The sequence below is a fragment of the Pongo abelii genome, chromosome 21 (genome assembly GCF_028885655.2).
Source record: "Pongo abelii isolate AG06213 chromosome 21, NHGRI_mPonAbe1-v2.0_pri, whole genome shotgun sequence".
NCBI lineage: Eukaryota > Metazoa > Chordata > Mammalia > Primates > Hominidae > Pongo > Pongo abelii.
In genome coordinates, this window is record NC_072006.2 from 18396180 (window position 1) to 18415553 (window position 19374).

The 19374-nt window shown below is 48.3% G+C and overlaps 1 protein-coding gene across 1 annotated transcript; it reads right to left on the reverse strand.

The window, feature by feature from the left end:
• Nucleotides 1–595: 595 nt before the first annotated feature.
• On the reverse strand, nt 596–6174 carry CST3 (cystatin C). Its single transcript, XM_063720688.1, has 3 exons — nt 4528–6174; nt 2159–2272; nt 596–906 (listed from the first exon to the last, which is right to left on the reverse strand). Exons 1-3 carry the CDS (start codon nt 4768–4770, stop codon nt 823–825), a joined length of 441 nt encoding a protein of 146 aa, XP_063576758.1. The 5' UTR covers nt 4771–6174; the 3' UTR covers nt 596–822.
• Nucleotides 6175–19374: the final 13200 nt, after the last annotated feature.

Sequence of the window (19374 nt, forward strand, 5' to 3'; positions counted from 1 at the left end):
GTGCTGCTTTCTCTGTGTGATCTTGCCAGTCTCTGGTCTGGCTGGCGTTTCTCCCACTCAGTTACACACACAGGCTTTTTGGACTGCTTCCACGTAGGGGCCTAAGTCTTTTAGAAAGAAGCACACATTGATTGCTATTTAGTGTCTAGGGGATTTGATGAGAGCAGCTCAGTCCCTGGGGTCTGCTCAACTCTGCAAGCAGAGATGGAATCTATGGCCTGGTGAGTTCCACCGAGGCCTGGCCCCTGCCTGTGAACACAGCCAGCCCCCTCCTCCTGGTCTGACCAGCAGCTCAGACCAAATCACCAGCCCAGCTTCTGGGGGCAGCAGCCTGGGACCCCTCCTCTCCCTGACCCCCTCACCAGGGGCTGCTGTGGCTCAATGCCTGGGTTCCCAGCCCCTGGCTGCTCTCTCCCTGCTCTGAGACTCAGGTCTCCTAGAGCAGCAGCTCCCCTGACGACCTTGCTGTGGCCGCGTCAGCTCCCAGGCACTCCTCTCATCTTCACACCAGCAGGACAAGGAGGCTTCATAAAGGAACTGTGGAAACCCTGCCTGTGAGTGTGCACATCCCCAGACAGCCAAGAACTCAGAGGGAGCCAATGCTACTGTTTTATTGCAGGAGGTGGGGGTGTATGCACCGCACACCGGGGCTATGAGAAGCAAGAAGGAAGGAGGGAGGGCAGAGCCCCTTGCTGAGCAACAAAGGCCACCTGCTGCCTTTTCTGTCTGTCTCCTGGTGCAGGCACATGGGGAGACCTTCCCCAGGGCAAGGGCCACCAGTCCAGGGGTGGGAATAGGCACAGGCCAGCCCGGTACAGACCCCTAGGCGTCCTGACAGGTGGATTTCGACAAGGTCATTGTGCCCTGCCAAGGCACAGCGTAGATCTGGAAAGAGCAGAATGCTTTCTGTGAAAGAAAACACAGGGGACAATCAGTGTGGGTTACAGTTCAAAGCAGAAGATGCCCAGGCACGGGACATCACAGTGCGAGTGAAGAAGGATGGAGGTGAAACACTGGGCCCTTACCTACCCCTCCACCCACCCCCGATGATCCCAGAGCACCGCTGGACTGGGCAGTGACTGCTCCATCCCTCTCCCAGGGCTCCATCTCCACCTAGTGGCATGGGCCCCCACCCCAGCCTGCAGGATTCCTGCCCCAGCACAGCCCTGTGAGGAGCAGCCTGTGCAAGGCCTCGGGAGCCCTAAGGGTGCAGGGCAGAGGGAGGCGGCTCACTGCCCCCAGCTCCTTCCACCTCCAGCCCCCAGGCCAGCACTATGAGGGGCCAGAGGGAAGAACCCAGGGAACTGGAAATTCCAACTCATAGTGCATGGGGTGGTGAGGAGATGACAAGGAGAGTGTGGCTCTCCCTGGAGCAGAGACGTCACAAGAAATCCTGGGTCCTTGGAGAGGCTGGTGTTGGGTGAGCTGGGGCAGATCTGAGGGTTTGGCTGCTAACAGGCCTCTAGTACCCTCTAATCTGCTCAGCGTGGCCGTGGCTGTGGGCAGGTGCCTGAGGCTGGGATTAGACAGAGCCCCATCTCCCTGCCCAGCACCCAGCCCTGCGGCTGCTTCCTGCAGTCCAGTAGGCAACACTCCAAAGCACACAGGGTGGAGCTCCCAGTACCCCAATCCCAAGCTAAAGCCCTCTTAGCAAATCAAATTCATCACCCCTCTCCACACCACCCCATCTACATGCACACACATAGGCATCTACATGAACTCACCCTAACCTTCACCCACACGGATCTATGCATGAATCCACATACACCCTCACACATCTATCTACCCACATGCACACACACACAGTGCAGGTAATTCCTCATAATACAGCACGTATGTGCACAGAAACCCCCATGTATGTGCATGTATGTGCACAGACACCCCCACACATATGTGCACACACATATACTCACTCACACACCCACACCTATCCATGCATAAACCCCCACACTTCCCCAACACATCCACACACCCACTTGCACACACTCACGTGCACCTCCCCACACAAACCTATACTTGGAAACACATATGCACCTCCACATGTACAGACACTCAGGCACATGCACACATACCCTGCAGAACATGTGCATCACACACACATACACACACACCCCTCTGCAGTGTTATGACTGGCCCTGGACCCATATAAGGCACATACCCTTTTCAGATGTGGCTGGTCATGGAAGGGGCAGTTGTCCAAGTTGGGCTGGGTCTTGGTACATGTGGTTCGGCCCAACTCCACGTCCAAGAAGTAGTTCACCCCAGCTACGATCTACACATGTGAAAGAGCAGGAAGCAGGGACAGCACGCTGTCAGTTTCTTACACACACAGGAACTTCACTGTGACTGGGTCACTGGGCTTGCCTGGGGCTTCAAGCCTACCTTCATTAGCTGCCCACACTGTCACTTGCAAGGCACACAAGCCACCTCCTCCTGCCAGCTGGCAGGGATGCCATGCCCCAGGCCTCCCCAGTAACTTGTTTCTTTATGCCAATGCCAAGGATTAAGTGAATTCTGCTACCTATGACCCAGGTGGCAGGGACACTGGATCTATTTTAGGAAGGCTCTCATGTGATGATGAAATTTCGGCTAACTTCCAGCTCCTGGCATTCAGTCCACAGAGCATCTCATTCCTGCCATTTAACCCAGAGGTATTTTTCCTCATTTCTCACTAGCAGATGAGATGCTCACATACATTGATGTTTTAGGCCAATAAACATTGCTTCCCACATGCCTCTATTCCAGGTGTGATTTTCGAGGCAATATTTCTAAAGTGAGTCACACACCTGCATGTCTTAGGGCTGCAACTTCAGAAGAGAACTGAATGCTTTCCCTGCACAGTGCCGCCCCCAGACATGACTTGTCAGAACTGTGGAGAAGCATGGGATGAGGGACCCTGGGACCAGGGTGCTAGACCTTGCCCTGTGGAACCACACACAAGTCCTGTAGAACTACATGCAAGTCCTGTGATCCCTCCGGTGTCAGTCTGCTGCTCTGTAAAATAGGCTCCAGGGCTCAACGATCTACAATGCCCTGTGCTTCACTCCCAGTGAGAGAGAGGTGCAGGGCAAGCGGGGACCCTACACCAGGGAGTGGCCCTCCTGTGCAGGGAGAGCGCCCCAGCTGACGGCTGCAGGAGGAGAAACGCGGCTGGCCTGGACTCCTCTGAATTTCCAAGAGAAAGTGGAGGAGCTCTAAAGTCTGTGTCACTGTTCGCTGCTCTGCTACGGGATGCAGGTCAAGCTGGGCCTGGTAGCCCTACTGAAGCTCCCTCCCGATCCAACCCCCTACTCCCCTCTGCTGGGTGTCCTCATCTGGCTAAGGTCTAACTGCATCAGCTGGTAGAGGCAGGGTCAGGCATGCTCCACCCCAGCAGGGACTCAGCTGCCCTGGGCTGTAGGGGGTGGTCAGCCGGCCTGAGGGTGAAGGCCACTAGTTCTAGGGGGCTGTGCCCAGGGGTGTGACTTGGGGAGGGAAGCAGGGCTCTGCAGGACAAGGAGCCAGGCTCATGTGTGGCCCCTGCCGAGAGTACTCTGGGAGGCGGACGAGCCTCACGGCCTAGATCTCATCATGAGCAGCATCAAGCCCACCCAGAGTCAGCATAGTCTCCATCCACACCTGCTGGACCCTGGGAAATGGCACGGTCGTGGCACAGACCCAGCGGCTGCTGCAGATTAAAAGAGGCTGAGGGGACAGGACAGGGCTGAACTCACGCACTCATGGCCCTGGAGCGTCCTAGGGCATGAAGGCCGTCAACAGACAGGGAAAGCTGAATGAGTCTGAGCATTAGATCATGAATGTGTCAGTGCTGATTTTCAAAATGGAATCGTGGTTATGTGAGATATTGCTCTTGTTTTTAGGAAAAACACACTTAAGTGTTTACTTTCAAAAGATTCAGGCAAAAAATGCATATACAGTACATATACACACACCCATATTCACATTCGGAAAGTGAGCGGTGGGGGGGGAACAAACAGGGCAAAATGTTAACATCTGTGCTAACATCTGAGGGATCTGGGTGAAAGATCTACAGGGATGCCCTGTGCTATTTTGCAGCTGCTCTGTAAGTCTGAAATTACGTGAGAATAAAAAGTTAAAAGAAACAAAAGTGCTTAAAAATTATTTGGTGGAAGAACAAGGAGACAGCCAGATGAGGGGCTCTGTTTTTCCTTTTCCTGCGTATTCAGCAGCGCACCCGGAGCCCAGCGTCCCAGGAGGTCGGGACAGAGCTGGGTGGGACGTCTTGTGCCTGCCCCCGCGCTGCGGCGCGGCTCCAGCTGGCGCCTGGAAGCTGATGTTAGGCGCCGGGCGCGGACCTGACGTGTCCGTGCGGTTCCAGGCCAGGCCAGACTCAGGGCATTCCCGGACACGCCCGCCAGGGGCTCGGGGGTGACAGCGAAGACCGGGAACAGGGTCCGGGTGAGAAGCCCAGGCGCCGGGGAGGAGCAGCACGGGGTCCGGGAGCAGCGCGGGGCGGGCTGGGGCGGCGGGGCCGGGGCTCCGGACCCTGCGAGGGGCGGCACGCACCTGCTTGCGGGCGCGCACCACCTGCAGCGCGCGGCTGTGGTACATGTCGTTGCTGGCTTTGTTGTACTCGCCGACGGCAAAGTCCAGTGCACGCCGCACACCCTCCTCCTCCACGCTGGCGTCCATGGGGCCGCCCACCAGGCGCGGCGGCTTCCCGGGACTGGAGCCGGCCGCGGGGCTCACGGCTAGGGCCACGGCCAGGATGGCCAGCAGGAGCAGCGGGGCGCGCAGGGGCCCGGCCATGGTCGGCTAGGACGCGGGACGCGACGAGTGGGACGCAGGCGAGAGGCTGGAGCTAGATGGAGAGAACCCGCTGCGATCCCGAAGCGAGGCCGAGAGCCCCGCGGGGCCGGCGACTGCTCTTTTATCCCTTCCGGCCTTCTCCGGTCCCCCCTCCCCCCCCCGCGCCCAGCGCTTCCTTTTCCGGAACGCCTCTTAGCTCCCGCCTCCCCTGCCTCTCCCCACCTCCCGGTCCCTCCCTATCAATCTCCTCCCCTCCCAGCCTCCCCTGCCCCTCCCGGCCTCCCTGTCCTTCCTCATCCATCCCCTTCCCTCCCCATCCATCCCCTTCCCTCCCCTCCCAGCCCCTCCCGGCCTCCCCTCTCCCTTCCCGCCTCCCCTCTCCCTCCCCTCTCCCTCCCCTCCCCTGGCCCCCCAGTCTCCCTGTCCCTCCCTATCCATCCCCATCCATCCCCTCCCCTCCCCCTCCCTCCTCTCCTACTCTCTTCCTTCCAACTTCCCCTGCCTCTCCTATCCTCCCCATTCCTCCCCATCCATCCCAGACCATTCCCACCTCCCCACTTCGGGCCCCTCCATGCCTCCACTCTTCAGGCTCCTTCTCCTCTATCCCATTCCCCTTTCAACCCCCAGACACCGCCTCCCCTGCTCCTCGTCTCCCTCCTCCACTCCTGTCTTTGCTCCCACTTTGCCCCCCTAGCTCTGCTCCTCTTCATCGCCCCTCCCTCCTCCCGCCCCTCGTCCCGCCCCTCATCCCGCCCCTCCTCTGTCTTCCCTTCCTACCCACTCCTGGCCTCTCCCTGTCCCTGTCCCTCCTATCTTCTTCTTTCCCCTCTTTTCACCCCACTTCTGGCCCCTCTTCCCCCACCCCTTCCACACCTATGCCCCCCTTCTACCCGCTCCACCCCCTCAGCTCCATCTCTTCCCAAAGACCTGTCCCTCCTCCCAAGCTTACGTCACCCTGCCCTCCAGAGAGGTGTCAAGGCCCCCTGGGCCCTAAAAGCATGCGACCCCCTAGCTTCATTTCCTCAGAAAAGGGAAAGATAGAGGTCTCGGCCTTCCAGAGTCTTCGGAGGTCCAGAGTATCCGTGAGCATTTGGTCAAGGTCTAGAAATCACTAAGGCAGAGGTGTGATTCCAGAAGCCGCAGAAGACTCAGGCCATACCCTGTGCTAGGGAACTTTTCAAACAGAAGAATCAACGTTTATTTGAGTAAAAAACTCTGGGTTCTCCTTTCACAACTTCTTCTTATTCAATAAACAGACTTTTCACCAGCTTCCCCCTGCACCAGGTGATCTAGGAGCTAGAGACGGAGCCTGGGTGACTGAGCCATGGACACTACATTGCAGGGCTGCTGCCAGACAGAGATGTGACACGAACCCAGGAGCAATTTAAAACTTTCTGGGAGACACATTTCAAAAAGTAAAAAAGAAACAGGTGAAGGTAATGTTTATAATATTTCTTACTTAACCTAATATATCCAAAATATTATTTCAACACATAAGAAGAATCATTTATAACATAGGTTATTTTATTTTGGGTGTGTGTACTGAGTCTTTGAAATTCCCTGTGTATGTGGGTGTCAGTTGTACTGGCCTCGTTTCAAGCGCCCCGTGGCCACATGTGGCGGGTGGCTGTGGCACTGCACAGCCCAGCATTAGGGTGTGTGGGAGGATGGCGAATAGTGATCAATAATTAATATCAGGAAATTAGTCTCTCTGTTGGAAGTGAGAGTATGGGATAGAGAGAGATGATGCCACTGGACCTGGTCAGGGAGGTCTCTATGAGACTGGAAAGGTGAGAAGCACTGCCTAGACAGGAAACAGCCCCAGGCAGCGGGAAGGGCCAGTGCAAAGGCCCTGAGGCGGGGCTGGGCATGCCTGCTCCAGGAAGAGGAAGCTCCTGGAGGGAGTGTGAGCAGGGAAGGGAACGACCTGGAGTCTCATGGTAACTGTGGGTGGGGCTGGGTGGAAGGTGCAGGGAGACCCCTGGCAGGCAGTGGGGGTGTCAGGAGAGGGAGCAGCAGCCACAGGAAGAATGTGGGAGCCCACGGGTGTCTCTTGCTCCTCCTCTCTGGGCTTCATGCTGCGGCACTGGTCCTCTGCACTGCTTGGAAAACTCACCTGAGTTTAGAACATCGCTGTGAGTGAGGCAGAATTTACAGACAACAAAATGTCTAATCTGGGGGATTTCATTAACGCATATACCCGTGTTACCACTTTGTCCAGACCTGTGACATCTGCCTTGCCCCAGATGGTGTCCTCCTGCCTCTGCAGCTCACCCTCATGCCCATCCTGCCCTGGCAGCCCCCATCCTGCCCTATAGACTCGTTTGTTGCCTGTTCTTGAGCTTCCCAGGAATGGAGTCCTGCAGAGCAAATCCGGCTGTGTCTTTGTCCTTTGCTCAGTGTGGCTTTCCAGTGGGCCTTGAGTTTCTTCATTGCCAGCACTGTGAGTTCTCCTTCTCCCCAGACTGAGAGGACCTGATCAACTGGGTGCCCTGTGGGCTGACACAGCCCCCAGCTTGGGATGCTGCGGGTCTGGACTGGAATGTGACTCCAGGAGTGGGGAAGGTGGAAGGAGGCTCTGAACAGACAGCTGCTCCCTTTGTTCTCTCAACCCCACCCTCCATGCCTGAAGGTGACCCTGTGGCAAATGCCCTTATGGCGAGGTGGCAGCTTGGCCAGAAACACCAGAAAACCCTGGGCCTTTGCAGGGCACCCAGAGGACTCTCCTGAGAGTGGTGGAGGTGAGGGTCGGCCAGGGTCAGCCCAGACCTGCTGTGATCCTGGGGCTCAGCCGTGGCTGGGGCTGGATCAGCAGGAACCCGACAGTGGGAACAATATTACTCATGGATGCTCACGTTCAGTGGTAGGACCTTGTTACCTGAGGCCTGGTGACCATCTCACCCCACTGTCAATCCAGCACCCCTAGAAAAGCCATGCACCCCAGCAGATACAGCAGGTGGCCCAGATGGTGTTTACTGCTGGGTGAGGGAGGGAAGGTCTTCAAACAGGGCTGCACATATGCCTCCTAGTTAGACAGGAAATGGGGAGAGATTTTCAGAGAAGGGAAAGAGAGGGCAGCCCCTGGCCAGGTGCTTGCGAGCAGGATGGTCATCTCCCAAGTGTGGGAGTTGGTTCTTCTCTGTGGTTCCCACCTTCCCTGGCCACTGGGGCTCGAGTCTCAGGAGGATGTGTTGTACAGAGGGTAAGCTGAAATACACAAAAATCCCCTGTCTTTTGTCATTAGGAAGGAGGTGCAGGTCACCCAAATAGCAGGAGCATGGTGGTAGGTGGGGTGTGAGGTGGGAGCTGAAGTGCTGGTCTATTTCCCTGTATGTGATTCCACTGCCAGTGGTCATCCTCTGTCAGGACGTGCCCTGCAGGCACATGCTGCAGGGAGGGTCAGCTGGCCTGATGCAGCGACCTCTCTAACTCTTGTAGGACAGACACCAGTGTAGGGTGCTCTCAGGAGCTGCAGGAGCCGTGTTCAGTATGCTGTAATAGGAAGTGAAAGGTTACAGTAGCTGGGCAGCTGCTCCTGATATTTGGTAACCTTGAGCAAATGCTTTGCCTTCTCTGTGGTCATGTGTCTGGAGAGGTGGACTGCCTTGTAAATTGTTGTGCCTGGGCATCAGTGATGATGTTTAAACACGATTAAAAGTGACAGAGCAGCCTACAGCTTCAAAGACTTGCTACAGAGACACAGAGAGAAACAATGGACCTAGGACTGAGCCTGGGGCCTCCAGCACCCATGTAACTTGGAGGAGTCCAGCTGCCCAGGAGGAGGCATATTTCCCTTCTGCCAGGTGATGAAAGAGAAAGCTGTGTTCTCCCAGGCTGCCTTTTTGACTGTTGATCCCATTATCTGAATTAGTAGAGTGAGAAATTAGGTAAATGGCAGAAATTCCCTATAATAAATAAGCAATAATAACAACACTAAACAATGCTATAATAAATAAATGACCAAACACATAAACAGCACCTAAAGGTGCAAGTCATTAGATCCAGTTGGCCAAGAGTTGAGATTCTGCACTTTGGGTTTTGAGCAATTAGCACTCGGTGTCTATAGTAGGAGCTTGGACTGAGCAGCCACGGGATTTGGTAGCTTCTCAAAGGCAAAGCCCAGGAGCCTTCTTTATGGAGTGCCCAGAGTTCTCTGGGGTCAAGCTTGTCCCTTACACACAGGCTCCCTCCTTCTCCCCAACGATGGAGGACATGCAGATGCTTCTAGACCGCAGGCCAACGTTGGTAATGCATTTGGCTCCAATAGAGATGATGCCACATCATTAGGAAACTGATCCGCACGGTGAAGCCGGCTGGCAGCCTTGCAGACAGAGGCGAGAAAGGGCAGGGCCTGGTGTCTGCGGCCTGTTTTGCACTTCATGGGGGGATGAGAATCCTTGGGACATTTCTGCTCAGGAGCAAATGTGTAAACAGCGCTCATCATTTTGGATTACAGGGTTAACATTTATTTTCTCAAGAAGTGCATTCACCAGAGCGGAGCCAGTGACTGAAGAACCACATCTGAGTGGAAGGGGGAGAGAGAGAGGCCTCCAGGGACACAGGCTGCTGGCTGGTGCTGCCAGGGCTCCACCTGACTCCCTGCAGAGGCCTGGCCACGAAGAAAACACATGGCTCTGAGGGGGTTGAGCAATCCCTTTGGCATCTCTGAGTGGTCAGTTTCCTTTCTAGACCCACGTTCTTGTAACACGCCCCTCTTAGTGTTTCTGCAGTCTTGAATATCAGTTGCTTTAGCAGAGTTCAGTGACCGGGGAGATTGGTTCCTGTTCCTGCCCAGGATCCTGCTAAGCTGACTCACTGGGTGCTGGAGCTGGAGCCCCAGGCCTCCTTCTGCATCTTGTCAGAATCCTGCTAGGTTAGTTTAGCCAGGACTCTCTTCCCTTGATGTCTGCTTAGTAAGTTTTCACCTGCTAACACCACCCCTCCACGACATGTTCCTTGGCTGTAAATCCCACTTATTCTTGTGTTCAGGGTTGAGCTCTGTCTCTCTCTTATTGCGATAGTGTTGACCCCCACTGCGACAGTCTTGAATCAATTCTCCCTTACCATTTTAATAAGTGTCTACAGAATATTTTTTTAACAGTAGAAGCCAGCCAGGCCAAAACTCTGCCCTACCAGAAAATCCTGTTGCCAAGTAAGAGTAAGGGGCTTGGAGGACTAGAAGCAAACAAAGAATGGGAAGAGTGCAGATGGAGTGAGGGTGATGGGAAAGGGACGGGTGTAGGGTAAGGTGGCGCTGTGGGGCTGTGGCATGTGTTTCCCCCAATATTTTATTATGAAAATATTTAAACATTCATCAAAGTTAGAGTAATTTTACAGCAAACACCTATCTACTCACTGCCATGATTCTGTCATTAATATTAGACTTCTTTTTTTTCTCAACTATCTACTGCTCTGCCCGTCTAAGCATCCTCCATCTTTTTAAAAATGCATTTTATAGTAGGTTGCAGACATTAGTATACTCCACTCCTAAACACGTGTTAGTATGCATATCATTAACTAGAGCTCATCATTTATTTATACCTTTTTCATTTGTTATAAAATTTACCTATAGTGAAATGCACGAATCTGAAGCATACATTAACTAAATTTTGACGAAGTCACACTCTATCAGCTACAGAGCATGATCACCCCCCAGAAAGTTCCCGCATCCCCTTTTCCAGTCAACTGGGGGCCTCACTTCTGAGACAGCCACTGCACCAATGCTTCATTTACTATTGATGAGTTTTGTTTATTGCAGAAGTGCATGCCGACAAATTTTTACATCATGTAGACTTTTATGCTTGCCATTTTTCACTCAGCATGATGTTTTTGAGATGTATCCATGTTAAACAGTATATTCATACATCAGTCTTTGATTGCCGCACATGAGGCTCCTGACACTCACAGCCCTGGATTTCAGGCAGCATTTGCTGTAGTGAGGAGGCAGCTCTCAAGCACTCGGAGTTTTCGCTGCTACTTCCCCTTTCTCCTTTCTAATCTGGACCAGCTGCCCTGCCTTACCCCCACTCTCCCTGCTCCTTCTCTTTCATCTTTCTCTTTCTCCTAAGGTTACTTTCACTTTTTGCTCCAAGCAGAATCTAGAAGGGGGAAAAAGTATCACCATCAATGGAGCAAAACCCAATTTTCTAAGACAACGAACAGATTTCTCCAACTCTTCTCCATATTTGAAAATAAAATTTCTTGTATTTTTAGAATCAAATTAGCACATGCTTATTATAAAACGAAGAAGAAAATGAATAAAAGTGTAAGAAAGATAAATTACATGTGTGCATGTGAGTTTGTGTGCGCATGCTTTTGTGCATGTGCCTGTGTGTGTACACGTGTGCATGTGAGTTTGTGTGCACATGCTTTTGTGCATGTGCCTGTGTGTGTACACGTGTGCATGTGAGTTTGTGTGCGCATGCTTTTGTGCATGTGCCTGTGTGTGTACACATGTGTGCATGTGAGTTTGTGTGCGCTTGCTTTTGTGCATGTGCCTGTGTGTGTACACATGTGTGCATGTGAGTTTGTGTGCGCATGCTTTTGTGCATGTGCCTGTGTGTGTACACGTGTGCATGTGAGTTTGTGTGCGCATGCTTTTGTGCATGTGCCTGTGTGTGTACACATGTGTGCATGTGTGCATTTTCACCAAACTGAGATCATGTGGTGGTTATAATTTCATGTTGCTTTTTTAAACTTCATTATGTCATGAGCATTTTTCATGTTGTTAAATCGTCTTTGAAAGTTTTGTTTCATTTCCTATTGAGTATTCTATAGTTTAAATTTTTTTGCTAATGATAGACTTTTAGGCTATTTCAAATTTGTTTTTCTAGAATGAATAATACTGTGATACACACTGCTACAGAAAAAAAAATCTTGGTGTATAGGTTGTTTTCTTCCTAGAAGTGAAACTTTTGAGTCCGGGGCTACAAAGTTTTTTTTTTTTTTTTTTTTTTTTTTTAATGAATCTCAAAAAAGACTGCCAATAGCTCTTCAGAGAGATATACCTGCCTCAGTCAGGTCCAGCTAGCCACAAGGCAGTTCTAGTGGTCAACTGCAACATTCTGCGCTTTATCTTAGGTGTGAATGTTGGTGAGTGTAACTGTCCTCAGTTGTCATGCTGGGCCTGAGACCATGGGTAGTCCTACCTAAAGGGCAGTGCTCTTTCTAGGCATCGTTTGCACCTGAATCACATCGTGGTAGACCCGTCTTGTTCTTACTGATCCTTTATAAAAGGTGTTACCTTTTTCATTCTTTCACTTAGTTTAGTGAGTATTCATTGAACACCTATGATGTGAGATTCTGACTTTAACGAGGTAAAAGGTCCGTTTGTGCTTTCAAGAAGTCCTGGGTCTGTAAGGAGAAAGCCATCTAAACAGGTATTTCAACACAGCGTGGTGCAGGTCATCACAGGACACTAAAAGGTGCAGACACCAGTGCCGCGGCTCCAACCCTGGGGGTCTCCTGAGGCACATCTGGGGCTTTAACACCAATGCTGCACCCATGTCTCTAGCATGGATGTCTCCAGCATGAACTCCTGATGAACCTCCAAGTCCATCTCAGTGCCCTTCTCCTGGAAGGCTCCAGACACCTCAGGCCACCCAGGTCTTCAGCTGTACATGGGGCCCACCCCTCCATCTCCCTCACTCCCAGCCTCTCCTGCTCGGTAAGGGCTGCTCCACCTTTCTGGTTGCTCAAGCCAAAAACCTGGAGTCCCCTTCACCAACTTCTTTTCTTACATCTGATTTATCAGGAAATGTTGCCGGTTCCACCTTCAAAACACATCCAGATGATCTGTTCACTGCTTTTACTTTCATGGCCACCACTGGGCCAGACCACCACCAGCTGTAGGCAGCATCTGACGGGTAGCCCCAGAAGCCCATGCACATCTCTGAAGCCCAGGGCTCCTTTTACAACCTTAATCGAATCACGCCACTCTTCTGTTCAAAATTCTCAGACCACATGTGGCTCTTGAGCACTGAGATGTGGCTGGCATATTTGTGATTTTATTGAATATTCATTAGCTTAAGTTTAAACTAGCCACATAAGGCCTGTGGCTGCTGTGCTGAATGGTGAAGTTCTAATTGTTTCAATTCTCACTCAGAGTAAAATCAAAGACCTCCCAATGGGTCCACAGAGCCCTCATGATCTGACTGCCATATTCTGACCTCCTATCTTACTGCTCTTCTTGCTGCTCCTGGAAGGTATGAAGCATGCTCCTGCCTCAGGGCCTTTGCACAAACTGATTCCTACACCTGCAGATCTGTGGTTCTCTTCCTCACCTCCTTTACTCTTTCTATAAAGTTCAGCGTCAAAACAAGGAAATGTAAAGCCAGTGGAAGTAGCACCAGAAACATCCAATGTCAGGCAGGTAATGGTTAATTTATGTCTAATTTATCCAAGAAGAAGGATTTTATGAAAAGAAGAATGAGTGTTAGCCTGAGTCCCCTCCTAGACCATGACTCCTTGCCTGTGGGGTCCCTAAGTGGCCCAGACATCCTTGGACACACAATATAACACCTGCATGCTTGTAACTAGAGTAGTTGTGGCCACATGCCTGTGCATGAAGCACTCATGGTGATTTTTAAGATAAAGAGGAAATAAGTGGAAAATAGCTATTTGGGAAGGCTGGAATATGGGCCAAAGAAAACAGTATAAAATTAAAGCATAGAGAAGTTTTATCTGGGGGAAGAGAATGAATGTATCATGCTAACATATATGTCCAATGCATTAACTTAGTTAATAGAAAATATTTTCTGGTTAAGAAAAATAAATAATAAAAATGAAAAATTTTATTTTACCTTCATTTATTCCTTCTCTAATGCTCTCATTTTCTTCATGTAGAACAAATTTTTGATTTACATTGTTTTCCTTCTTGAAGAACAAGACCCAAAGTGATTCATAGGCAAGTTTGAGAAGCACTGTGTCAGGTGCCTGAGGCATGGCAGTTGGTCATAAAGGCTGGTAAAGAAAAATAATTCTGTTCCCTAAATTGCAGCTGTAGTAACCACAGGGACAGAATCCTGAAACAGCAAGGAATGGGTGGTTAGGATCCCTCAGATTCCTCTACTGCAGTGTCCTTCACTTACCAGCACTTGAGAAAGGAAAGTAGTAGCAGAGAGTTTGAGACTGCATTTTTTACTTTTACTTTTTGAGATAGGATCTCACTCTGTCACCCAGGCTAGAGTGCATGGCACCATCTCGGCTTACTGCAATCTCTACCTCCAGAGCTCAAGTGATCCTCCCGCCTCAGCCTCCTAAGTAGCTGGGACTACAGTTGCACGCCACCATATCCAGCTGATTTTGTATTATTTTTTGTAGAGATGAGGTTTTGCCATGTTTCCCAAGCTGGTTTCAAACTCCTGGGCTCAAGCAGTTCACCTGTCTCAGCCTCCCAAATTGCTGGGATTACAGGTGTGAACCACCATGCCTGGCCCCAAGACTGTATTTTGAAAGATTTCCAATTTACAGAAAAGTTGCAAAAAGAGATGGTCAGTTTTATTTGTTATCTTGGGTAGACTATAGTCCCCAGGTTTTCAGTCAAACACTAATGTAAGTGTTGTTGTCAAAGTAGTTTGCAGAAGTGATTAAAGTTAACAATCAGTTGAGTTTAAGGAAGGGAGATTATCCTAGATGACCTGGGTGGACTTGATGCAATCAGTCCAAAGGCCCTAAAAACAGAACTGAGTTTCCCTGAGGAGGAAGAAATTGTGACTGCGGACAGCAGTGTCAGTTTGTGTCTGAGAGCCCCAGCTGCCCTTCCTGAGGATCTACCTTTTTTGTTCCTGCCAGCTACCACCACTGCGTAAGCCGATGGCTTACAACAAGGCACGCCTTGGAGATATTGCGGGTTCTGTTTCAGACCACCACAGTAAAGTGAATTTTGCAATAAAGTGAGTCACAGTCACACATACTTTTTCATTTCAAGTACATGTAAAAGTTATGTTTACACTATACTGTAGTCTATTAAGTTTGAAATAACATTATATCTAAAAACAATATATATATACCTTTGTTTAAAAATACTTTATTGGTAAAAAATGCTAACAATCATCTGAGCCTTCAGTGAGTTAAAATCTTTCTGCTGGTGGACAGTCTTCCTTCAATCCAATGGCTGCTAATTGATCAGAGTGGTGGTTGTGAAGGTTGGGGTGGCTGTGGCAATTTCTTAAGATAAGACAACAATGAAATTTGGCACATTGATTGACTCTCCCTTTCACCAAAGATTTCTCTGTAGGCCCAGCACGGTGGGTCACGCCTGTAATCCCAGCACTTTGGGAGGCTGAGGGGGTGTGGATCACCTGAGGTTAGGAGTTTGAGACCAGCCTGTTCAACATGGCATGGCAAAACCCTGTCTCTACTAAAAAAACAAACAAACAAAAAAAAATTAGCCAGGCATGATGGCATAGGACTGTAGTCCCAGCTACTTGGGAGGCCGAGGCACGAGAATCACTTGAACCTGGGAGGTGGAGGTTGCAGTGAGCTGAGATCGTGCCACTACACTCCTGCCTGGGTGACAGAATGAGACTCCGTCTCAAAAAAAAAAAAAAAAAAAAAAGAGAGATTTCTCTGTAGCATGAGATGCTGTTTGATACATTTTACCCATAATAGAACTTCTTTCACAATTGGAGTCAGTCCTCTCAGATCTTGTCACTGCTTTATCATCTAAGTTTACATAATAGTTTAAATCCTTTGTTGTCATTTCAACAATTTTCACAGCATCTTCACCAGGAGTCGATTCCATCTCAAAAAACGGCTCTCTGCTCATCCACAAGAAGCAGCTCCTCATCTGTTCAAGTGTTATCATAAGATTGCAGCAATCCAGTCCCACCTTCAGGCTCTACTTTTCAATAAATTTTTATTTATTTGCATTATTATTTCAATAGCTTTTGGAATACAATAGGTTTTTGGCTGAATGAGTGGATGGATGAATTATGTAGTAATATGGTAATAAAACAATTCCTGGATGAATTATATAGTGGTGAATTCTGAGATTTTAGTGCACCCATCACCTGAGTAGTGTGCATTGTACCCAATATGTAGTTTTTTATCCTTCACCCGCCATCCCAGCCTCCCACTTCTAAGTCTCCAAAATCCATCATATCACTCCTTATGCTTTTACATACCCATAGCTTAGCTTCCATTTATGAGTTAGAACATGCAGTATTTGGTTTTCTTTTTCTAACTTACTTCACTTAGCATAATGGCCTCCAGCTCCATCAAAGTTGCTGCAAAAGACAGGATTTCATTCTTTTTTATGGCTGAGTAGTATTCTATGGTACCACATTTTCTTTATCCACTGGTTGATCAATGGGTACTTAGGTTAGTTCCATATCTTTGCAATTATTAATCGTCCACTTGTAATTATTGTTATCTTTCTCTTTCTACCATATCTGCAATTACTTCCTCTGCTGAAGTCTTGAGTCCCCCAAAGTCATTTATGAGTGCTGTAATCAACTTTTTCCAAACTTCTGCTAATGTTGATATTTTGACCTCCTCCCATAAATCACAAATGTTCTTAATAGCATTTTGAATGGATAATCCTTTCCAGAAGGTTTTCAATGCACTTTTCCTTGATCCATCAGAGGAATCGCTATCTTTGCCAGCTATAGCCATATTAAATGGATCTCTTAAATAATAAAACATGAAAATCAAAATTACTCCAGGATCTATGGGCTGCAGAGTGGATTTTGTGTTAGCAAGCATGAAAACAAAATTAACCTCCTTGCACATCTCCATCAGAGCTCTTGCATAACCTGGTGCATTGTGAATGAGCAGTGATTTTTTTAAAGGATTTTTTTTTTTTTCTGAGCAGTAGGTCTCAAAATTGGGCTTAAAATACTCAGTAAACTATGCTGTGAACAGAAATGCTATCTTCGTTTTATCTGTAGAGCATAGATTTATCATAATTAGTAAGGGTTGTAGGATTTTTGAAATGGTAAATGAACATTGGATTCAACTAAAAGTCACCAGCTGCATTAGCTCCTAACAAGAGAGTCAGCCTGTCCTTTGAAGTTTTGAAAACAGGCTTTGACTTTTCCTCTCTAGCTATGAAAGAAGGTGGTAACTTCTTTCAATAGAAGGCTGTTTCTTTGACATTGAAAATCTGTTGTTTAGTGTAGGCAACTTCATCAATGATCTTAGCTAGATCTTCTGGATAGCTTGCTGCAGCTTCTACATCAGCACTTGCTGCTTCACATTGCACTTTTACATTATGGAGATGGCTTCCTTTCTTAAATGTCGTAAGCCAATCTCTGCTAGCTTCAAACTTCTGCAGCTTTCTAACCTCTTCCAGCCTTCATAGAAGAGAGTTAGGTTCTTGTTCTAAATTAGGCTTTGGCTAAAGGGAATGTTGTGGTTGGTTTGATCTTCTATTCAGACCATTCATACTTTCTCCATATCAGCAATAAGGTTATTTCACTTTTTTTTGAGACAGAGTCTTGTTTTTTCACCCAGGCTGGAGTGCAGTGATGCAATCATAGTTCACTGCAACCTTCTTGAACTTCTGAGCTCAATCCTATTGCTTTAGCTTCATGGGTTGCTGGGACTACAGATGCACATCACTGCATCCGGCTAATTGTTTTTATTTTTTGTAGAGACAAAGTGTCACTTTGTTGTCCAGCCTGGTCTTGAACTCCTGGGCTTAAGTGATCCTCCTGCCTCAGCCTCCCAAAGTGCTGGAATTACAGGTGTGAGCCATTGCACCAGGCCTATTTCACTTTCTTGCTATTTGCAGGTTCACTGGAGTAACACCTTTAATTGCTTCCAAGAATTTTTCCTTTTTATTCATAACTAGGCTCTTTGGCACAAGAGACATAGCTTTTGGCCTGTCTTGGCTTTCAACATGCCTTCCTCGCAAAGCTTAAATCAGTTCTAGATTTTCGTTTAAAGTGAGAGATGGTGGAAGAGATGGTGCAACTCTTCCTTGCACTTAAACACTTAGAGGCCAATGTAGGGTTATTAATTGGCCTATGTTTTTTTTCTTTCTTTCTTTTTTTCCAGAGACGGAGTCTCGCTCTGTCGCCCAGGCTGGAGTGCAATGGCTTGATCTCCACTCACTGCAACCTCCGCCTCCCAGGCACAAGAAATTCTCCTGCCTCAGCCTCCCAAGCAACTGGAATTACAGGTGTGTGCCACCACGCCAGGCTAATTTTTGTATTTTTAATAGAGATGTGGTTTCACCATGTTGGCCAGGCTGGTATTGAACTCCTAACCTCAAGTGATCTGCCTGCCTCGGCCTCCCAAAGTGCTGTGATTACAGGCATGAACCACTGTGCCCGGCCTAATTGGCCCAATTTTAATATTGTTGTGTCTCAGGGAATAGAGAGGCCCGAGGAGAGGGAGAGAGATGGGAGAATGGTTGGTTAGTGGAGCGGTCAGCACACATATATTAAGTTTGCAGTCTTATGTGGGTGCTGCTCATGGCACCCCAAAACAATTACAATAGTAACATCAAACATCGTTGATTACAGATCATCACAGCAGATATAATCATGATAAAAATGTTTGAAATATTGTGAGAATTACAAAAGTGTAATACAGACATATAAAGTGAGTACATGCTCTTGGAAAAATGGTGCCAATAGACTTGCTCCTCTCTTGCCACAAACTTCCAATTTGTATAAAAAAATGCAATGTCAGCAAAGGATAATAAAATGAAATATGCCAGTATATCTCTTAATATATCTCTCTTACTAGGTCTGTAAGTTGGTATATGGTATTAATTTAACTTTTATTAATTTAACTTATATATGGTATTAATTTAACTTATATGGTATTAATTTAACCATATACCAACTAACAGTCCTCGTAAGAGAGAGGTTGAACCCTGAGTGATACACATCCATATGCCAACTTTAGCATTTGCTTCTCTCTCTTATTTTATATATACATACACATATTATAAATATTTATATATATACACATATATATACACACACACACACACATATACATATTAGAGGGTAAGTTGTAGATATTATGGCTTTTTACCCCTAAATACTTCTGCCTAAGAAAGAAGTTCTAGCTTGCTGTGGTGGCTCACCCTTGTAATCCCAGTACATTGGGAGGCCGAGATGGATGGATCACCTGAGGTCAGGAGTTCAAGACCAGCCTGCCCAAAAAGGTGAAACTTCGTTTCTACTAAAAATACAAAAAATTAGCCAGGTGTAGTGGCAGGCACCTGTAATCCCAGCAACTCAGGAGGCTGAGACAGGATAATCGCTTGAACCCAGGAGGCAGAGTTTGCAGTGAGCCGAGATCGAGCCATTGCACTCCAGCCTGGGCAACAAAGAGCAAAACTCCATCTCAAAAAAAAAAAAAAAAAAAAAAAGAATAAAAAAGAAAAGAAAGAAGTTCTTCTGAAGAAAAGGCTTTTTGGCACTTGTTGTCACATAATTATCAGATTTAGGAGATTTAACACCAATACACAATTATCTAATAGTAGTTCTTTTAAAAATTTCTCCAATTATCCCCAATATATCCATTCCAGCATTTTCCCATCTGCTCCCAGATCAAATCCAGGATCTCACTTTGCATTTTGTATCATGTCACTTTAATGAACGTGCATGGGAACAACTGCTGTCCTGTATTTGTCCTCCATGT

Excerpts from the sequence above, each read along its gene's own strand:
- CST3 (XM_063720688.1), bottom strand. The coding sequence starts at position 4,770 with ATGGCCGGGCCCCTGCGCGCCCCGCTGCTCCTGCTGGCCATCCTGGCC. Across the intron at positions 2,273-4,527 it reads TGGTGCGCGCCCGCAAGCAG|ATCGTAGCTGGGGTGAACTA; the intron begins GTGCGTGCCGCC and ends TCACATGTGTAG. Across the intron at positions 907-2,158 it reads ACCAGCCACATCTGAAAAGG|AAAGCATTCTGCTCTTTCCA; the intron begins GTATGTGCCTTA and ends TTTCTTTCACAG.